Genomic DNA, 20036 nt, shown 5'->3' with positions numbered 1-20036 from the left:
ATTCTTTTGGACTAGGCCTATAATACGTCATATATCGACGTAATAAAACTCGTATCTGAACTATTTGACATTTACTCCGTGTTGTGACGTTATACGACCCGTGTTGTGACGTCGCATGACCCGTGTTGCGACGCTATACGACCCGTGTTCTGACGTCGCACGACCCGTATTGTGACGTTATACGACCCGTGTTGTGACGTTGGACCACTCGTCACAAAATAGTGTCGACGTGACAAACTGGCGTCGTGCTGGGCCGCGGTCCGATATGAGGGTCATAACTTTGTCTTTGGGCAATAACCACCAACTGCCGGCCCTCGCCTCGCGCCGTGCCATTCACCCATCACTTTAATGGGTTCATTTTTGTACGGTTTAGTTAGAATGGTTTTTAATTTCTTCATGCGACTTTGCTATGGTTTAAGCTACACCCTCTGGATCCAGTTCACGTAAACATATTTTTACTAATTAAAATCGTCCAGTGTCACCGAGCGTGTACATCTAAAAAAAAGCTCGGTAAAAAAATATATTTAAGTATAAATTTGAATATATTTATCTTATTAATAATATATACATATATACGATGTAGGTAAACCCATTATAAACCCTGACAGTATGTTAAGTAGTAGCGCATAGCCATAGCGAGTACGGGCAATTAGAAGGGTAAATCAGGGTGTTACGCTTAAATGAGAATCAAAATCCCCAAAATATATCCAGCCCAATACACTTAGATATCCAACTCTGTAATAAATATAAAATAAATAATCTCGGGCAAATATAAAACTTACACAGGAATGTTATAACATTTTGTAGTCAGCCCTTGTGAATCGCTATAAAACGATTGTTAAAACAAATCATTTGTGATACATTAATGAATCCATATACGAAAGTTTACTTTAAGAAAAAGAATACAGAAATGTATAGACACTTGATAACTTACATCAAATACAACTAGGTAATGAGAACGGAGGTTTAAAAATTGATTGATATATTTTTAAATTTTTACTCTTTAAATACTAAAATATATAAAAATGCCCGTTTTTAATAATGACCATAATGTGGAACAAAAACAAAGTAAAATAAGTTTATATGTTGTTACGTTTTTTACAACTAAAAGTTACCCAGAAAACTTCAAATAACCATGCATTTAAAATGTCCATGATAGTCTTACGTATATCAAGTGAAAAAATTTAGTTTCCTGGCTTATGGGTGGATTTTGATTAAATTTATTTTTTGCTTTATACATGTTCTACTACTAATATATTTTACGAAAAAACTTGTTTACCCTTTTTTTCATTTAATAATTAATTTCAATAGGGAACAAATCTGACTTTTAAGGACAGTAGTTTGTTGAAATCTAAACTAACAGAAATGGATATTCACTTTTAATCCGCAAGTTTGCTTCGGTGGGGATATTATTAAATTGTTAAGCCTTATTTAGAAATAATATTTCTTTATTTCTTTGTTAGCTCCGCTCAATTGGCGAGTCTGAGACCGCATACCTAGTATTGTAAAGTAAAATTTTAATAAAAATAATATTTATACCTAATCTCCTATATTTATACCTAATTTAAAAGGTACAATCTCCTTAATGTTTTTAATACGGGAAAAAAATTTATATTCTCTGTGTAAGAATTATATTAGTGACTATAGAAATTGATATTTGACATTTTATAGTCTGGTAAAAATGCGTCTAATAATGATGGATTAGTAATATTCGAATAATATAATTATGATCTATTCGTTCTTCTTTTTTGCTGAACTATTACTAAACCAATCAAAACATGTACAAAATTTACAATCTGGAAAGCAATATAAAGTCGGAATATCCCTAAATTTTCAAGTACCCAACTCGATTTGCCTATGTTCGGATAGAGCTGGTTTGTAAAATATTCTAAACCTAATCTGCTTTGCACTCTTCATCAAAGTTCATCAAATCGACACCCAAACATATATAGACAGGAATTTTATTAATCTGATCTACACACTCTCTGTCGTGATATCCACTATAATGTTCACTAAATCAACATGCGCAAATGGTTTAATTTGCGACTTTTAATCAATTTGCATTGTGTGACGATTGTTTTAAACCCTCTTTTAGCTGTTTACTTAAATTACTATTTTACTAATCTTAATACATTAATACCTTAACAGTACTCACTCAAAAACTATAAGATATTGAACATGCATATTTAACATGTTTATATTACATGCATTAGGTTCCTTATGTTAAAATGTAAATAATTTAAAGTTGTAAATAATTTTAATTTATGTAAAGAATTTAATGAATTTTCTTTTTGATTTTTTATATAACTGGATATGGTATTTAGATTAGTTTTAAATATTATAGGACCGAGTATTTAAACGCTTATCCGATTTAAAGCGGGTTGAAAGTTGTCTACTTCTGAACAATATAGATGTTAACAATATATGATATTATACTTAAAATAATATTGAGAGTTAAAAAAATGTATCTAACCGACAGTTGTTTTACATTTTCAAAACACATTTCACCCTCTGAAATCAAAACGATTGAAATGCAAGTTGTAATTTAGGTGTGAATCGAGGCGCAAATACAGACAAAAATCACCGGAACTAAATACGAAGGACGCAAATTTAAAAGCGGACGTTCATATACAGCCCAGCTTATTGTGTGGTCTCTGGTATAAAAATATATTTTACATCGTTTGTTTTGCTAAAATAACAAATTATTGATTTCACGTCATTTGGTCTGTATTGTTTCAAGCGATTTATAAACATCGAATCCGTCACACAATTGAAAGAATGACGCCTTTTATTTTTCTGTTGAATGTGCCGATTGTGATTCGGCAGAAAGAATATAACATTTTAAAGCTTAACACATTACAGTTATTTCAAAATATTCGTTATCTCCTCAAGTAAAAAGTAAATGTACGTTTATGATCTATTGAAAAAAAATGTTTCTACTCGTTCTTTCAGACTTAAATTGACTTCAATAAAAAAAAAGAAAGATTTGTAGCATAATTTTACTCAAATGTGTAACTGCCAGATAGTATAAAAGATTGTAGTGAACTATATAAATCTGCTTATGACTTTGAACGATATATAGGAAAGTTATAGTCTTAAAACGCGTTCATTTTTACAGTGTTTTTTTACTAGTTAGTTCTCGTCCAATTATAGCGTAGTTGCTACGTAACTAAGACAATTTGTGGATACAAGCTTTCACACTGTTGAGTTTGCGAGCACAATTTCGAGTTGATCATGCTATACTAAATCACACATTTTTTGGAATAAGTCGTCATGACAAGACCATTCCAATTGAGATGTTTAATTTAGTTGACTACACACACGTGATATTAGTCAACACGAAATAAAAAATACATTGCAATATCATTGAGATAAATTGTATATAATATTCAACAGTTGATAAACATAACAAAGGGCACCTGAGCGTTGATCTTCTTCGCCTGAGTAATTCATATGTTCTATAAACATGGGTCCATATCAACACATCTGATGTCATTGTTTCTTTTATATGCAACTTTTTCATTTACCTAATTGTTTACTGATTATATAGTATACATGATCATTGCATGTATACAGTATTAGCTCGATAACGTACATTGGAATCCACGAAACAACAATAATTACACACTAAGCTTACGGATATAATTATGTTTGTTTGTCAAACAATATGAAACATAAATGGAAGTAAATATCATTAAATCGAATTTATTTCTAAAAGTGCGCAAAATTCCACAGGTCAAGGGAAGTTGTATGATAATTGAATTGCCGAGCTTACCTCTAATTCCCAACATCAAACGTAGAATTTCAAAACAACCAGCTACAGTAATACCAAACCACCGATGGTAAAACAATATCTATATTTTCATAAAACATAAACATTTATTATGCACATACATCTGTATTTGTTCTTCCTTTATTATTTTTTTTTACTATATGGACGTGTTATGGGAACCACAACTTTACTTTATTTACTTGTTTAAATTTTAAAAAATCTTTGTAAAATGTACTGTAATAAATATAACATGATATATTTGAGTTTGTTTGTAAGAAATATTGTTGAATGTGGTACGTAGTCTATAAATGATTTCATAAACTACTAATACATCTTAAATGTCGTTATATCCTAAGTTTATTGTTCTTTTAAATATTTACCTACGTGATTTAGAATCATTAGTGACTAAGTATTGGTAGCGATTGAACATTTGACTAGCTATTGTAACTACCCCTGGCGTCCCATTGGCGATGTAGGATGTATTTTAAATTTAGGTTGGATAATTTGTTTGTAATTAATGAAATTATTATATATAAAACTATAGTTTTATTATTTTAATAGTCCTTATAAGATTTTTGTTTTAAATACATTGTATTGTCAATGTTGACGCTTTAGGCATTCTAAAATGTTTCAGCCTGTAAATGGACGGTCCAATCCCTGGCCCTGTTCTCATCTAACGCCAAATTTTGTTGGATTAATAATTAATTCAATTATTGTCAGTCCATATTATACAACCATATCTTATAAACTGAAAATTCATATTTGCAAAATTTCAATAATCTGACTCTTACTGAAATATTGAAATTGAAGTCTTTTCCGCTTCGTAATACAAAAGCTACTTATTATGCTCAAATACAAAACGGTATGTGCAAAAATAAATAATAAATCGGGGTTTTTTCCGTTAATAATTTGAGTTAAGTTTGAAATAATGCAATAGCGTTTAATTTATTTTGATTTTATATTATTTCAATTAGTAAAATGGCCGTAGAATACTTCGAATATCTCACATAAAAGTCACTAAGTAATATACTAGATCTTTTTGTTCACACAATGTATAAACTGAGTTTGGAGGTACTTTTTTTGCCGTTAACGTGTTTACAATGTATTTTCCATGTTATCTTATATTATTAGAGCAAAAGGTGTTTTTTTCATTCGTATAATAATTTATTTATATTATAGAAACAGTAAATTTATAATTGTAATTTACGTATAAATTGTAATATTGTAATTAACATTTGAACAGTATTATAAATGAAATATTACATTCGACGCAAGATACAGATTTCGCGTTGTCAGACTGTACTTGATGTCCTAAAATATACAATGTATACTGTATAGATATAAAGTTTATTTTAGTTTTCATGTTTTGTTTCTAAATTCGTGATTTACACTTTCATGGTGAGCGTGTAAAATTTAAAACTTAACGATATGATACTATTAGTATTATACTTGTTAATTCAATAATGTATCTTATTTATATTTGTTACTGAAAGTACAAACAAAACAAAAAAACTTATCATATTCTAATAATGTATTTAATAGTTGAACTATAATGATAGAAATATATTGTTAAAAAGCATGCTTATTTAAACTGTTTTAATAAGGCTCTTGTGATTAATTTGCACATTTTCCAATTTAATTGATCCAAAGAAATATCAACAAAATTATTATATTCAATTTATGTTGCATGCTCTATGAAAAAAAATAAATATCAGTTTTAAGTACTGTATACGTATTTAATTTTTTTATAATATTTAGAATGAAATTAATTTATTCTACACGTTTTTAGTATCCAAAACGTGTTATTTAGTTTAAGTTAACTAGTTAATATTTAATTTTATATCCAGCATTATAATAAATATTATATAAGGCAAACTTTTTTTGTTTATTTCATCTGGAAAAAAAGGTTATAGAATATAATTGGAATAAAATCACGACTGATTTTGCAGTAACCTTTAGTTATCATTGACACGTATACGGGTTTTTACTATAGTAAAGTTAAGTTATGAACAATTTCAATTATTGAGAATTTAACTCTTGTTATTTACTGAACCACTTTTAACTGGGTTATCTAATATAATAGTCAAAACATCAGTCTTTACGTTACATACAATATTGGTTTGGTTTAGATGGAATATAGCTGTAGATAAACTATATTGGTTTGATCCACTACGTTTTCTAGTTTTAATAAATAGAAAATATTCCGCCGTTTTTGAAGCCTCACATTTAGCATAGGGCACTCTGAACTGTTCCAATTATACGAAACTTTAAGCTAGATAATGATTTTTTTCTTTGTTACGGGACTATATAAAACCTTGATATTTTCTCTAAATGGAAAGTGAGAGGAAAATGGATAGACTGTAAATGTAAAACATATGACCACTTATTTGGGAAATTTATATTTGAAAGTTATTTTATAAAACATGTAAAATAACTGTTAAGGATTAGCTAACAATTACCTACAACTAGTGATAAGCTAATTTAACATCATAGAATATACTGGAAACATTAATGGTATAGCATAAATAGCACTCAGTTGGGGTAAGTTAAGCTTATGTTTTGTCAAAAGTTTTGCACTCATAAACTTTTTTTTAATATTTAATAGTATTTGTGTATCTTTATTTGTAATGCACTTTTTGTATAGCAAATCTGTATTCTGCAACCGTTTAGAATATTTTGCAAATATTCAAATCTATAACCCGAAATAATATTCTAAACATGGTGGTATTAAATAGCAAACATAGATAGTTAGTATAATTAAATATACGCACAAATTAAGAACTCAAAACTCGAGTCAAGATCTGTTAATAATGATTGTTTGTACTATTTTTATGAATTTCGTACTTTTATATGTATTTATATGTACACGGGGTTTTATTTTCACAACTTTTTTGGTATTTATTGCCAAATATCTTTAGAAGATTTCGTTGATAACGTTCGGAAAATAATTAAAATAATTAAATTTAATTGTTTACAGGTGTTTATCAGCAATGATTGATTTTTAACTTTGAAATAGGTAATGTTCAAACTCACTACTTGATAAATGTAATGAAAAGTGTCGTTCGATAAATTCCGTACAGTAACTGGGTGTTAAGTGAACTTCAATTATGAAACCACATTTTCTTCGTTAGTATAAGTTTTAAAGGTTGATCTGTGTCTTTTATTTTTTCTTTTCTATTTTAGCTTTAAGATATACAGAATTTTTATGCTATTTGCAGCTAAACTCCTTGTAATTTTTTGGATTGCGTAAACAAAAACGGTAAACCAAAATCGCATTAAAACAGTTTAATGGTCTTTGAAAATTCAACTTATAAAACATATTTAGCACCAAAAAAACTGTTTTAAAGAAAATTTGAATACAATAAATGTGAAATAACTTCTTTGTTAGCATTTTTATTGTTAGCGCTCTTATAGGAATGTATTGACATTAAATAGGTCTCTAGTTATATTTTAATATAGGACCTAATTAATACTTTTAAAAGGTGTTTATTTTTATAAATGAACTATTAATTATTTATTCATCATATATAATAAACATATTAACACACACACCTATACTGAAAATGGATTACGTAAATTAAATATATATACAATTGTTCAACGATTTATTTCATTATATTCTTGTAAAAATGCATAAACATAATTTTTTTCTGAATTAAAACTCAAAGATTTATTGGGAGTAACTAAACTTTATCCTTGTGAAAATATACAAACTATGATTAAGAAAAAAAATGGTTACTAAGGTAAGACAATTCATGTTTTTTGGCTTCCTTTAAACACACATAAGAAATATATTTTTATCAAAATCCACATTAAACTTAATATTTACTAGATATTTTCTTTGACCTCGTCGGTAGTATTACATAAACTTAGCTCTAAGCTTACAACCGTTAATTATGAAACTCTATATTTAGCAAATAATTAATATCATTTAGGGATGGATGACAAGGACTATATTGACTGTTCAGCATAATATTATCTCAAAAATTTTTTGAATCAAACCCACGTCACTGAAAGACTTATAGCTAGTCCTGGCTACAACCAGAGTGACAATTGAACAATTGTTTTTCTTTACACAAGTAGATTTCCACTGTATTATAATATCTCAATAGGAACTTTTACAGATGTTAGTTTTTTAGCTAGCTTGATCCAAGTTAGTAAATGATATGCCCTACGCCTATAGACAGTTGCTAAGCAATATGAAAACGCTAAATATATAGCAAGGACACCTCATTGGGATAGGCTTTTTAGATTTATTGTTTTTCCAGGGCTAATTTACAAACAGCGAGTTTAAATCCTGGTTCATGGGTTTCTAAATCCAATATAAAACTTGGGGTATAAACTTAACGTGCTTTAAAGCGTCGTATATATACAAAGCGTTAAAGTTGTGGTCGCTCGATTGTTATCGGATTTGCCGGCAACAATCGTTTTGCGTGAGCGACGCCGACCGTTTCATTGTTTCTTTCCGTGAGTTTATTCACTCGTGGTAATAAAATTTCAATCCCGAATATCGACCAGGTTATTGTTTTGCCAAACATATAAACGCACGCCATAAAATCCACCTCGAGTTTAATAACATTTGAATGGAATCGATTTCTGCACACATATATTAGGTAATTCAGATAAATCCTGTGACGATAATAACTGCCACGATCAATTTAAGCTCAAATCTAATTGGACTCTCGGTCTAGCATTGCTGGTAGAGTCATGAGGTAATAATATGCTTTCCAAGAGAGAAGCTTAACTATGAACACTAAACATATATAAATATATATATCGATCTATTATTTATGTTAGCTAAACTTGTGTAAACTGATAAACTAATAGAATAATCTATTTGATTAACTTCATTGAAATTTTATTCAGTTATTTTATAATCATAAATTCTTATGTGTTGTTTGCTTTTGTTCAAACTTATTATATCTATTATCTTACAGTTGCATACACAATTATTAGTTGGAAAAAGTTATATTCCCTATCAATATTAGATTCTATTACCATAGTTAAAATTCAAATGCACAGTTAACTTTATTTTTAAATATAATATGTTATACATAAACTTGGATTGTAGAAAGTTAAACTGCTATGTAAATTATGTATTTAATATGGTAGATGAAATACATGTTATGTATATAAAATAGATAATGGTAAATTCCCAATTACAGGGAAATGTTTAGGGGTTTTTTTTCAAACATAGTAGTGGAAGTGATGCAGTTATATTTGATTCCAAAGCGTGGTGTGTAGGTACCTGCTTTGTTGATGACAGTAGTAGCAGTGGCGGCGGCAGCGGCAGCAGCAGCGTTGTGGTTCAGTACAAACTTTGGCTCCAGCTTGGCGGGCTGAGCGACGGGGATGGGCCCGGGGTTGGTCATGGTGGTCATGGTGGCAGCAGGCATCATCAACGTTGACATGGCCAGCATGTTGACTGAGATGTCCGGTGTACTCACGCACGGACCATACCGATGTGAGCACCCTCTGCCCGGCACGCGATCTCGTCCTCGGCAGACTGAGCGACTGAGCGACTGAGGGTGGCGCGGAGCTGGACGCGCGGCTCAGGGGGTGGCGGACATTCACGACAATCACCGATCATACCCGACCTTCCGTCTCCATTGTTATAGTGGCCGACATTCGCGCCTCGAGATGTAAACTTTATCTTGGTGACACACAGAGACGCAAACGCACTACTATTAACTTTGCTCGCTACCTTTACCGCACATCAGATGATGTTTCCCATTAAAATGATTCAGGTATATTGTGTACACTATTTTCAACTTATTAAAATTCCAAGAAAGGGATTGTGTATATTTTGAAACGAACAAAATATATGTGTGATATCATTTAAACCTGAGAAACAACAACTCTCATTATGGTTTTTATTAATTGTTGTAGAAGAAAAACATTTAGTCGGTAATTGTTTTCACAGTAAAATCATATAGGGTCGTTGTAACTTCCATTCTAATGGTTTTAAAACTCCTAAAAGTCAACTTTTGATGGATTTCCTCTATTAGCTTCTTTTGCGCCAACACTCGATATAAATCAATATAGAACACGTTTGAATAAAATAAGCTGTCTTTTGTGTTCTTTTGTCTGTTGCCGACTTTGACACTAAAATGCTCCATGTTTAGTTTTACTCTTTTATGGGTGGGCCTGAATGTGACAGTTGTATATTACAATTAGGTTAGTTTCAAGTAAAGTTTTACTCACTCTTGGATATGCTTTACCATTAAATAACAAATAAACTCAACTATGTTTTATTTGGCGAATTTCCTTATAGGGAAGTAGCTTTTACCGTAGGTTGCATGGTAAGGCCTGGAGCCGGGACCGATATACTTTTTCATTTTGATGTCCCTACAGGTCAAAATGACTAAAATTCAAATTTCTATATATGTATGTATGTGATATATATATATATATATATATATATATATATATATTACTAAGCAAATCAAAATACACATGTTTCGGACATTAATGCCATGATCACAGTATAGTATATAACCTATTAGATTCTTTTATTTACAAACATTATTAGATATTTCTTATTAAAGAACAGGTGATAATTTTTTGTTAAGGGAAGGAGGTGTTTTCTTTAAGATGTATAATTTCATTGAATATTACGTTTTGATTTTGAATTTGTGTCAAGTTTAGTAAAAAAAATATATATATATATATATATATCACAAGTAAGTATATTATTGATATTCACGTGATTCCAAATATTCATAACTGTATTTTGCAGTTTTGCGCCATTTTAAATCATGTTTCAATGAATAAAATAAGAAGAATTAAGGTGAACAAAGCCCGAAGACATTTTTTGTGTCTAAAATGTTGAAGGATAAGCTGTAAGCTTATATTGTAGATAAGCTTATACAGTATTAAATCGGCTACACGACAACAGTAATACAACAACTGTTGCTAGTTGAACTACGGACACAGCTTGTACCACTTGGCAATGTACCTTTAGCTCAGTTGTTCAACTAAAACTCATCATCAACGATCAACAATAATTTATCCCACATCGTTTACGAGTTGGCCTATGATAGCCTTCACTGTCTGGTCACACAGCAAGGACAGTAGACAGTAGACAGCAGAGGATGGGGTCTGGCACAGCGCGGCACCGATAAAAAAACTCCCCACTCGATGAATCAAACCACTAATCAGCGGGAAGGTGGGACTATCAGGGGCACGCGACTGGGGAAACTTTGCGAATTATGCCCGTGTCATTGGGTCGAAGTCGGCGGACGATGGCGGCGAGTAGTTCCGTGGCGTAGCACTCATCTGGCGGTCCTGCCGCGCAACCCGTTGATGGCTTATACAGTAATATGCAAAATTGAAAACATTGCTGTCTACTTAATAAGACTTCTATTAGAATATTTAATTATTGTCATGAAGCTTGTCAGATGGTTTAAAATCCCGATGTAATAATAATGTTTGAGATGATTTACCTGACTTAACAAAACCATGTTAAATTAAGGCCAAACAGTCACAGTATTCAGCACAAATATACCCCGGAACTTAATTATAATCCTCGATAAACTACCAGCTGATCTGAACCAGCACATCCTCCCTCTATAAAACCTCCAACCGTTACACTCATCTTTCCTTTTAAATTCTCTCAATGGTGTAGGCATGGTCAAAGTGAAATATAAAATACCAACATAACTGTACTTAGTACATTTACTATTTTTCAAAACTAATATAGCCTTTTTCCAACGAGTTGTTAATACCAGTTGCTATTTTCATGCGATAAAATGACTTTAGCGTAGCACAACAACACCTGACTATGACAGGATTAAAAGTGTGGCCTCCGCGGTATCGACCTGTGCACCGCCGTAGCGTGCCCCCTAGTCTTCGATCTCACACTGAGATATGCCGTTTAATCGTATGCATATTAATATTTTGCATTAGAGTACGCACCCCGTCAATACACTCCTCCCCCTCTATTGATGTTTGTTCACTCGTATCTTGCTCGTGTAAAAACCTGCATGTGTGCGTGCACGTGTGTTGTGTTTGTGTTTGCGCTCACGCACATTATGTCTTGGGTGAATTAACTGTTTTTTAGGCATGATCTACTCGTAAAAAAAATTAAAGTTCTTAAAGTTTACTTTGGACATGAAAAGCTTTTATGGCTGGCATTAGGATAGTGAAACCTAAACATTGAAGGAAATCCTTATTTTCCATCGTTTGTTTTTATTAGAAATGGTTTAAGAAGGTGGATTTTTATTTAGTTCTTTTATTATTCACACATTTAAATGCTTTATCCTGAAATCAATCCTCAGCATATTTAGCATGGAATTGGACCAAATTGTCCTTCACTATCGAATTACTGACATTAAAAAAATTGCTATGTATAAATAATCAACTTGATTTATTCATTACACTGCAAAATATAATTTTTTCCCGGCACTTATTCATTTCTGACAACATTTAAAAATAATAGTATTTTTTAATTATAACCCGTAAATGAGATTAGATTACTATGGAAGGATTGGTGGAATTGAACTATTTTCATTGTATAAAATATATTTTAAAAAATAGGAATTTCTCCTTACTAAGTTCGATTACACAACTAAATTAATCTTATAAAGCTTCTGTTGTGCTACGTAGAATCTAATATTCGTGAACAAAAGTTGTAAGGTTGTGGTGGTTAGGGAGCGAAGTTTTTGGTCTGCGGTGTCGGCTTGAGATGTTTTCTGTTCATTACAACTAACAGACAATATTTTAAACTTGGTGCTCCATGTAGCAGTGCGGCGCTTCGTTATCCTCCCTGTGTATTGCTCTCCACAAGCCAAGCTGTAGTGTTGTGCAGAAATCTCTACTTTCCCGCCAAATCTTATGTTTTAATTCATAAATGTAAGATATGTCCATATATCTGAATTCGCATATTTTCCCCTACGATATAGTAGGTAATATAATAACTATTAGAATTTCATTGTAACATAAGAGTTTGAAGTATTTGTAAGTTAGTTAAATACAAACGTAAACCAAAACGTAAAACTAAATCCAAAATTACATTTAGATAGTGGATCCACTTATAATTTCAATACGTGTCATTACTTCACATTTAATTGTTTACAGTTATAGTGTTAATCATAATTTTATATCATCATATGTGCTGCAATTTGTAGAGAACATAAAATTTGGTTTTCCCTAATCCTGATGTACGCCTACTACATATTAACACGTTTAAATTGAAAGTACAAAAAAATATATCCGTAAACCTAAATTTAGTGTTTTTATATATAAATCTCTTTAGGAATAAAGTAGAGTTAATAAAAACCTTAATACTACATAACCATGAGAGAGCTTAAGGCTAGTAGCGGGGTGTCCCATCTCAACAATGGTGTTCATTGAAACCCGGCACCACGCTGGTTGTTCTTTAAGGTATTAACTTGACTAAGATCTTTAAATCGTTTTCTAGCATTTTTTATATTCCATGAAATATTAGTCGTTGTTAGATTACCTTTTGATACTCGCCATCTTCGTAATTGAATCATCTTCGTTATGGATTTACCGGTTGATAACATATAGTATTAATAATCATTACGCCAATCTTATGGTTAAACGATTATATCCAGCCACATTCATATGACCATCAAACTACTTAGATTTTATCCACCAACTGTACGCGCAGGCCTATACATCTTACGGTGATATTTTATATTGTTAAAATATTTGACAAATATATTATTTATTGCATCGTACAATATGTACCTTACACAACTTTTCAAAGAATACCCATGTGTTGTATTATAATTTGGGTTGGGTCAGGTGGTCTAGAATTGCTGAGATACTTTCAGAAGTATCTAATCTCTTCGGGACGACTTCGCATAACAGTTAAATGAAATGATGTAAGTTTGAAATGGCATTTAAAGTACAATGATACTCAGTTTTACAGGTGGCAGACGACACTGCGCGAGGCCAACGGAAACTGCTTTTATTCATACGAAAAACTGTACAAAGTTTCAAACAAGTATTCCAAGGGGAAAAGTTCCTCCGCATGTTAAAGCAGTGCTTATATTTACACAACTCCTGGCTTTGTTTTAATTATTATTAATAGCCTCGAGGGGTTGAGGAAGACTTTTTGGCTGAACCCCCTCTTCCCTACCCTGTAAACGACAGACATCCTTTCCCCTCCTTTGCAGCTTCTTTTATAATTCAAGATAATCTTGCAATGTACCTGGAGACAAAAGGATCACAATCGTGTAGCGAGACACTTCCTTAGCTTGTCCGTCGCAACTCGAGTTATTAGTTTGCGAAACTTGAATGCGTTCATTACAATTATTAGGATTAGGGGTCAACTATAATGAACAGTTAAATAACTATCATTTTAATAAAAAATACATTTAAATAAAAGATCAGTTTAGGAATAAATTTAGTACGGGTCCTATATAAGTTGTTAATTAAATTTAAAACTCAATTTAAGTAACATGATTAAGTCCAGTGAACTCATCTAAAATAAATCTTAGAACTGTAAATAGATGTATAACCGAAACAACAATTTGGTTTTAAGTCCCATTTTTACACCAAATCTAATAAAAAAACGAAGTCAAACAAAACACATTCAACTAAATGTGTTATGATTATTATTTGAATCCTACTTACAAGTTGGCCTATCCGTAGCTACTTGTCACATTATGAATTAAAACTAAAATACTAGAACTGGCTACTGATGTTTTGTTATCAAGTATACCAATGTTTGAATTTCCCCACCAACTGAGGAGAGTTCAGTTTTCCACCACTGGGCGCGACAGTCGCTCCGTTATGTCGATAAGCTAGCAGACCGATCTAGTAGCAAAGTCGGCAAGTTTTGTGATATTCAAGACATGCACCAACAATAAGTGTGTTTGCTACACATACTTACTGTGAAAAATTTCAAATAATTAAGATAACACTTTTACCTCAAAAGTTTTGTTTAAATATTTTAATCATGTTGCTGTTGTATACCAAAACATGAGCGCGCTGCAATATGTGTAATTGTTAAAAATAACTGTTAATTAACTTAATTACATATTACCAGCCATATAGCAAATTAAAGCAAACACAATGTAATAGTATGCCAATATCCAGTGGTCAGGGTTAAATAGTGGTTGAAACAATTCAGTGAACTAATTGTACGTCAGTAATTACAAAAGTGTGTTTAGAACAAATTACAAACCCTATTGTGTGACGTGATTAAAAGAGAGTTTTAGCACAAAAATCTATGAAGGTAATTTTAACATAAAATCAACCTAATCAACTCGATTGTCTATGTTAAGCCTTTATCGTTTAGTATGGGTAATACATATTATTTCATAAACATTCAAATAGACCAAAGTTGAACTTAGATTGATTTGTTTGAATTTGATTTCAAAAAAGAGTTTGTATTAAAAATATATTGGAAATTTCTCAAAATAGAAAAGTAATGAATAAGAAAAAATTAAGCCGCTGACTACTAAAGTTTGTAGATCTACTAGGCTTATAGGCTTATACTATTTTTTATCTAAAATTTAAAATTTGCCAAATTGAAAACTGTAACTAATTTATTGTTGTATACAATCGAACTAAAGTAGATTTTAAAGTATATATGTTTATTTAAACATAAAAATAAACATATTGGTACTGTAAAAAATACTATTTCAATGATGGTTATTTTTAAAACGTGTATCAAATTTATCCTAAAGAGTCCAAGGCAGGAAATCAAATGCAAATAGACCTACTTTTGAATAATGAGTAATCAAATTGTTAGTTGTTGTACCATAGTATGTACTATAGTTTGTATATGATTGTCTAATGCACGATATTAGTTTAGTCTGTTGTTAGTCATTTTGCGTTGGACTGGACCGATGTGTTGCTAGGGTGGCAGAACAAGGTGCAGTCCAATACTAATTAACACTTGTTAATCAGACTGCAGTGTTTAGCTGCTTGGGGCGTGTTTCCCAATTACCACACTTGTTACCGCTAGATGGCGCTGCGCTGCGCACTTGGCGTTCACCACAAACTCAATACAGTAATACCAAATAATATGATGTGGATTTTATTTTAAAATAGTTAGTGAGTTTGTTTTAAATATGATTAGTACACATTAGACACATATTCATTTGCATAAGTTATAAAAATTATGAGTTTTAGAAGGTTATCATAGACATGTTTTAAATATTCTATTGTCCGTATGAAAAATATCTTAGGTAAATTTAAAATGAGGGAATGTAACCGGAAGACAAATTTTCTTTACAGCTTAATTAAACGTAGCAATATTGAAAATTAAGATGATTTACAGGTCAAACAAATAAGTTATATATTTTTGTAGGTTAACTGGAGTTCCAAATTTATATATTTTTTTACGTGTTTGTATTATATTGTCTTATGATTAAATGATTTAGTATGAAAACTAATCTCTAGGCACTAGTGTAAATAAGTTAGATTACTCATGTACTCAGCAATAGAGAATAAAGTAACAAAGCTTTGCAATTTGTCGTCCCGCAAACCTTTAAATTTAGCATTTTGTAACTATTATTATCAAGCCTAAATCGTAAAACCACATCTTTGAGTATTCGGAGAGCTTTTGCGCAGTTTTCCTTTTTTAAGTTTAGAATACATTTTAATATATTTATATAAGTAGATTTATCAGTGGAATTCATTGGTTTTGATAACATTTTTTTTCTTAGCCTAAAACTGTACGATGCGTCTTTCGGTAAGTGGTCAATTAATTGATGGAGGAAACCCGATGTGAAAAATAGGCTAATTAACAATAAAATATTACATGGCAACTATCATAACATCAAGTCTCATACAATGGCCCAGCTTTGCTAGAATTTTTATTAAGTTTTTTTTTTGTTTTTGCTGCGTCAGTAATCCGCGCTTATTTACCAAAATTGTCAGTGAACAAGGCCAAGAACAAAATGCTGTATAACATCATTAGGCATTTATTTTCTTCTTTAACCTCTCAAACAAATTAAGCACCACGAGCAATGCTCGGTCCCCTGGTGTGCTGAGACAGCTGGTTTTTATTTTTAGTTTCCATGGAAATAATTGAATGTAAATAAACTAATACTAAAGAAAGAAAGTTGATACAATTTTAACTCTTTATTTATTCTACATTTATTAACTTAAAACTTAATTTAAAGCAGGAAAACCAAACATAACTTTACTTATCCACGGATATCACTATATGGTAGCAGAGCGTGGTTTCCTGCTTTAACTTTTTACAACTTTCTAAACTTAACTTCTTTACTCAAAATTTTTACAACTTCCAACTTTGAACTTCACTTTCCCGAATAACTAAGAATGACTTCAAGATGGGACCTTCGATTGAAATCTGCCTTACTACGACTGAAGACTTATACTACTGATACAAATGCATTCTTGGAGACTACAGACTTAACAGAACTACAACTTCAAACACGACTACGGACTTTGACAAGCTTTGTAAAGAGAGTGGAAGAAATTCAAAAACGTTTGGACACCGAGCCTATTACTGAAGATGGACAAACTGAAGGACCCACCACAGAGGACGACTTCATAAATACTATGATGGACTGTGAGGAGGTGCTTGCACAGCTTACGTTACCGTAAGCTCCTGTAGACTAGATATTTCTCAAACTAATAAGTCACAGGCAACAGTGCCTGATACGTCTACCGTTCAGCCAATACCAACTATACAGCACCAGTATGTTCAACTACCAAAGTTGGTATTACCAACCTTCCAAGGGGACATGCTACGGTGGCAGGAGTTTTGGGATAGTTTTGAGTCTGCCATTCATAGCCACCCCACACTCAGTAACGTTGACAAATTTAACTATTTGATTGCACAATTAAAAGGTGACGCTAAACGTTGCATCGCTGGACTCCCCATTACAGATCTAAACTATGATATTGCTATTACCTTGTTGAAAGACAGATTTGCTAAGAAACAGGTAATAGTGAATTCTCATTACTGTGCCTTGAGGGATATGCCACCTATCAAGTCCAGTGACACGGTAACACTAAGGCGAGGATTTGACAACATTGAGAAACATATGCGTTGTCTTCAAGCCTTAGGTGAAGACGTTACTTCTAACTACTTTGTTTCTCAAATTTTCAGTAAGCTGCCCTATGAAATTGTTTTGAAAGTTGAAGAAATGAATATTTCTGGGGAATTGGATGTTAAAACTTTGTGCAAATTTGTAAATAACTTAATTTCGATTCGGGAGAAAGCAGAGCAACTGACGACCTCAACACCTAGCACTTCATCTTACTCTAATAGTTTTGTTACTGTTCCTAATCCACAGGCGGACACTAAGAGGTTGACAACTACCCACTCACTCGTGGGAAACGATAAATTAAATTGTATTTTTTGTGAAGGAACACATTGGAATGACCAATGTACAAAATATCAATCTGCTGAGGCACGTAAGAAAGCAATTCAAGGTAGGTGCTACGTATGTTTAAGTAAGGGACACACTGTGAAATTTTGTAAATCACATAAAAGGTGTGTTTACTGTAAACAGCAGAATAATCACAATAGAAGCTTATGTACCAAACAGTTTCCTACAGACCAAATTTCTAGAAACACCATCAAAGTAGACACCCGATCAACTAATCATGCCAAAGCTTTGCCTGCAAGTAACTTCAACCCGAGCAACGTACCTATAAATACCGAAGAATCTGCTTTAATTTCTATGTCGGAGAGTGTTATTCTTCAAACTGCAACTATTACTTTGCGTAATGCTGATACTAAACAAGAAACGCGTTGTGGTGTTCTTTTTGATAGTGGTAGTCAGAGGTCTTATGTGTCCAAAGGTTTGGCTTCTAAACTGAGTTTGAATAGTAAATATTGTCAATCATTGTCTTTATTTACGTTCGGCAACCGTGAATCTAAAACTGTTGAGACTCAAGTAACAGATGTTCGATTACTGCTGAACGATGACACATGTATGGATATTATAGTAAACATTGTTCCACATATCACTGGGAAGGTAGTTTCTAGTACCAATATCAACTTAAATACAATTGCTTCCTCCTATCCCAAATTAAAGTTAGCAGACGGCCAGTTTACTTCACAAAATATTGATCTATTAATAGGGAACGATTATTATTTTGATATCATTCCGGGTCAGAAGATAGAGATTTCACCAGGCTTATTCTTAGTGAATAGCAAATTTGGTTGGATCGTAACTGGTAGGCATAACGATAACAATGATCATTTCCCTCTGATGTACGAGTCATCTTTTCTTACTCTAGTAAAACCCAACAACTTATTTCCTAGGTCACCACAAACTTTAAAGCCAGATATCAATATTTGTGAAGGTGACGACATCAAAAACTTGTGGCAATTAGAGACTATTGGTATTAAGGATGACCCACACGTGAAAGATGATGACATCGCATTGATTAAATTTAATGAGACTGTTAAATTTGAGAATGGTCGTTATTCAGTTTCCTGGCCTTGGAAAGATTATCCTCCAAATTTACCCACAAACTACAATCTTTCTCTCGGTCGTTTGAAATCTTTAACAGATAGACTTTCAGACAAACATAATCTTCTATGTGAATACGACTCGGTAATTCAAACCCAATTGAAAGACGGTATAATCGAACGAGTGAGTTTTTCAGACAGAAACGATGGAGTCCTTCACTATATACCTCATCACTCTATTATCACTGAGTCGAAAACCTCAACTAAACTTAGGATAGTGTATGACGCGTCAGCCAAAACCAGAAAAGGCAACAATAGTCTTAATGATTGTCTTTACCGTGGACCTGTAATTTTGGAAAACCTATGTAGTTTACTTTTACGTTTTAGAATGAATGCTATTGGAATTATTGCTGATATTGAGAAAGCATTCCTTCAAATAAATCTTCAAACTCCAGATAGAGATGTAACTAGATTTCTGTGGCTCAAAGATCCTTTGTCAGCACCTACTAAGGATAATATTGAGGAGTATCGATTTTGTAGGGTTCCGTTTGGAATCATATCCAGTCCATTTTTACTCAGTGCTACTGTTTTTCATCATTTGTCAAATAGTGAACTTGATAATCTTAATGAAAGGTTGAAGTCTTCATTTTATGTTGATAATGTGGTTACCGGATGTGACACAGATCAAGAGGCCACAACACTATTTACAACTGCTTCTAGTTTGTTCTCTGATATTAACATGAACCTTAGATGTTGGTCTTCAAACTCAAAGACACTAATGACACAAATACCAATGGAAAAAACTACAACTGAGAATCCTACTGATGTTAATGTTCTTGGATTAAGATGGAACACCAATCTTGACAATCTTCACATAAAACCTGTTAA

At 32.1% G+C, this 20036-nt stretch overlaps 1 protein-coding gene across 4 annotated transcripts in view; it reads right to left on the bottom strand.

The window, feature by feature from the left end:
- Positions 1-20036, bottom strand: part of LOC128983912 (nucleolysin TIAR) — a 557066-nt gene that overhangs the window by 275357 nt on the left and 261673 nt on the right. The window contains exon 1 of one of the 4 annotated variants that reach the window (XM_054403187.1): positions 9021-9368. The exons of the other annotated variants lie outside the window; for them this stretch is intronic. Within the exon in view, the coding sequence (XP_054259162.1) occupies positions 9021-9192 (172 nt within the window). The 5' untranslated portion in view covers positions 9193-9368. Of the gene's footprint in view, positions 1-9020; positions 9369-20036 lie in introns of those variants that run through there. 4 annotated transcript variants of the gene reach the window in all.

Source organism: Macrosteles quadrilineatus, unplaced genomic scaffold (genome assembly GCF_028750875.1).
Source record: "Macrosteles quadrilineatus isolate MER2022 unplaced genomic scaffold, UCM_ALF_1.0 Scaffold_1__1_contigs__length_201487025, whole genome shotgun sequence".
Classification (NCBI taxonomy): domain Eukaryota; kingdom Metazoa; phylum Arthropoda; class Insecta; order Hemiptera; family Cicadellidae; genus Macrosteles; species Macrosteles quadrilineatus.
The sequence above is the reverse complement of the archived record's forward strand: the minus strand, read 5'-3'. Positions and strand labels throughout refer to the sequence as shown.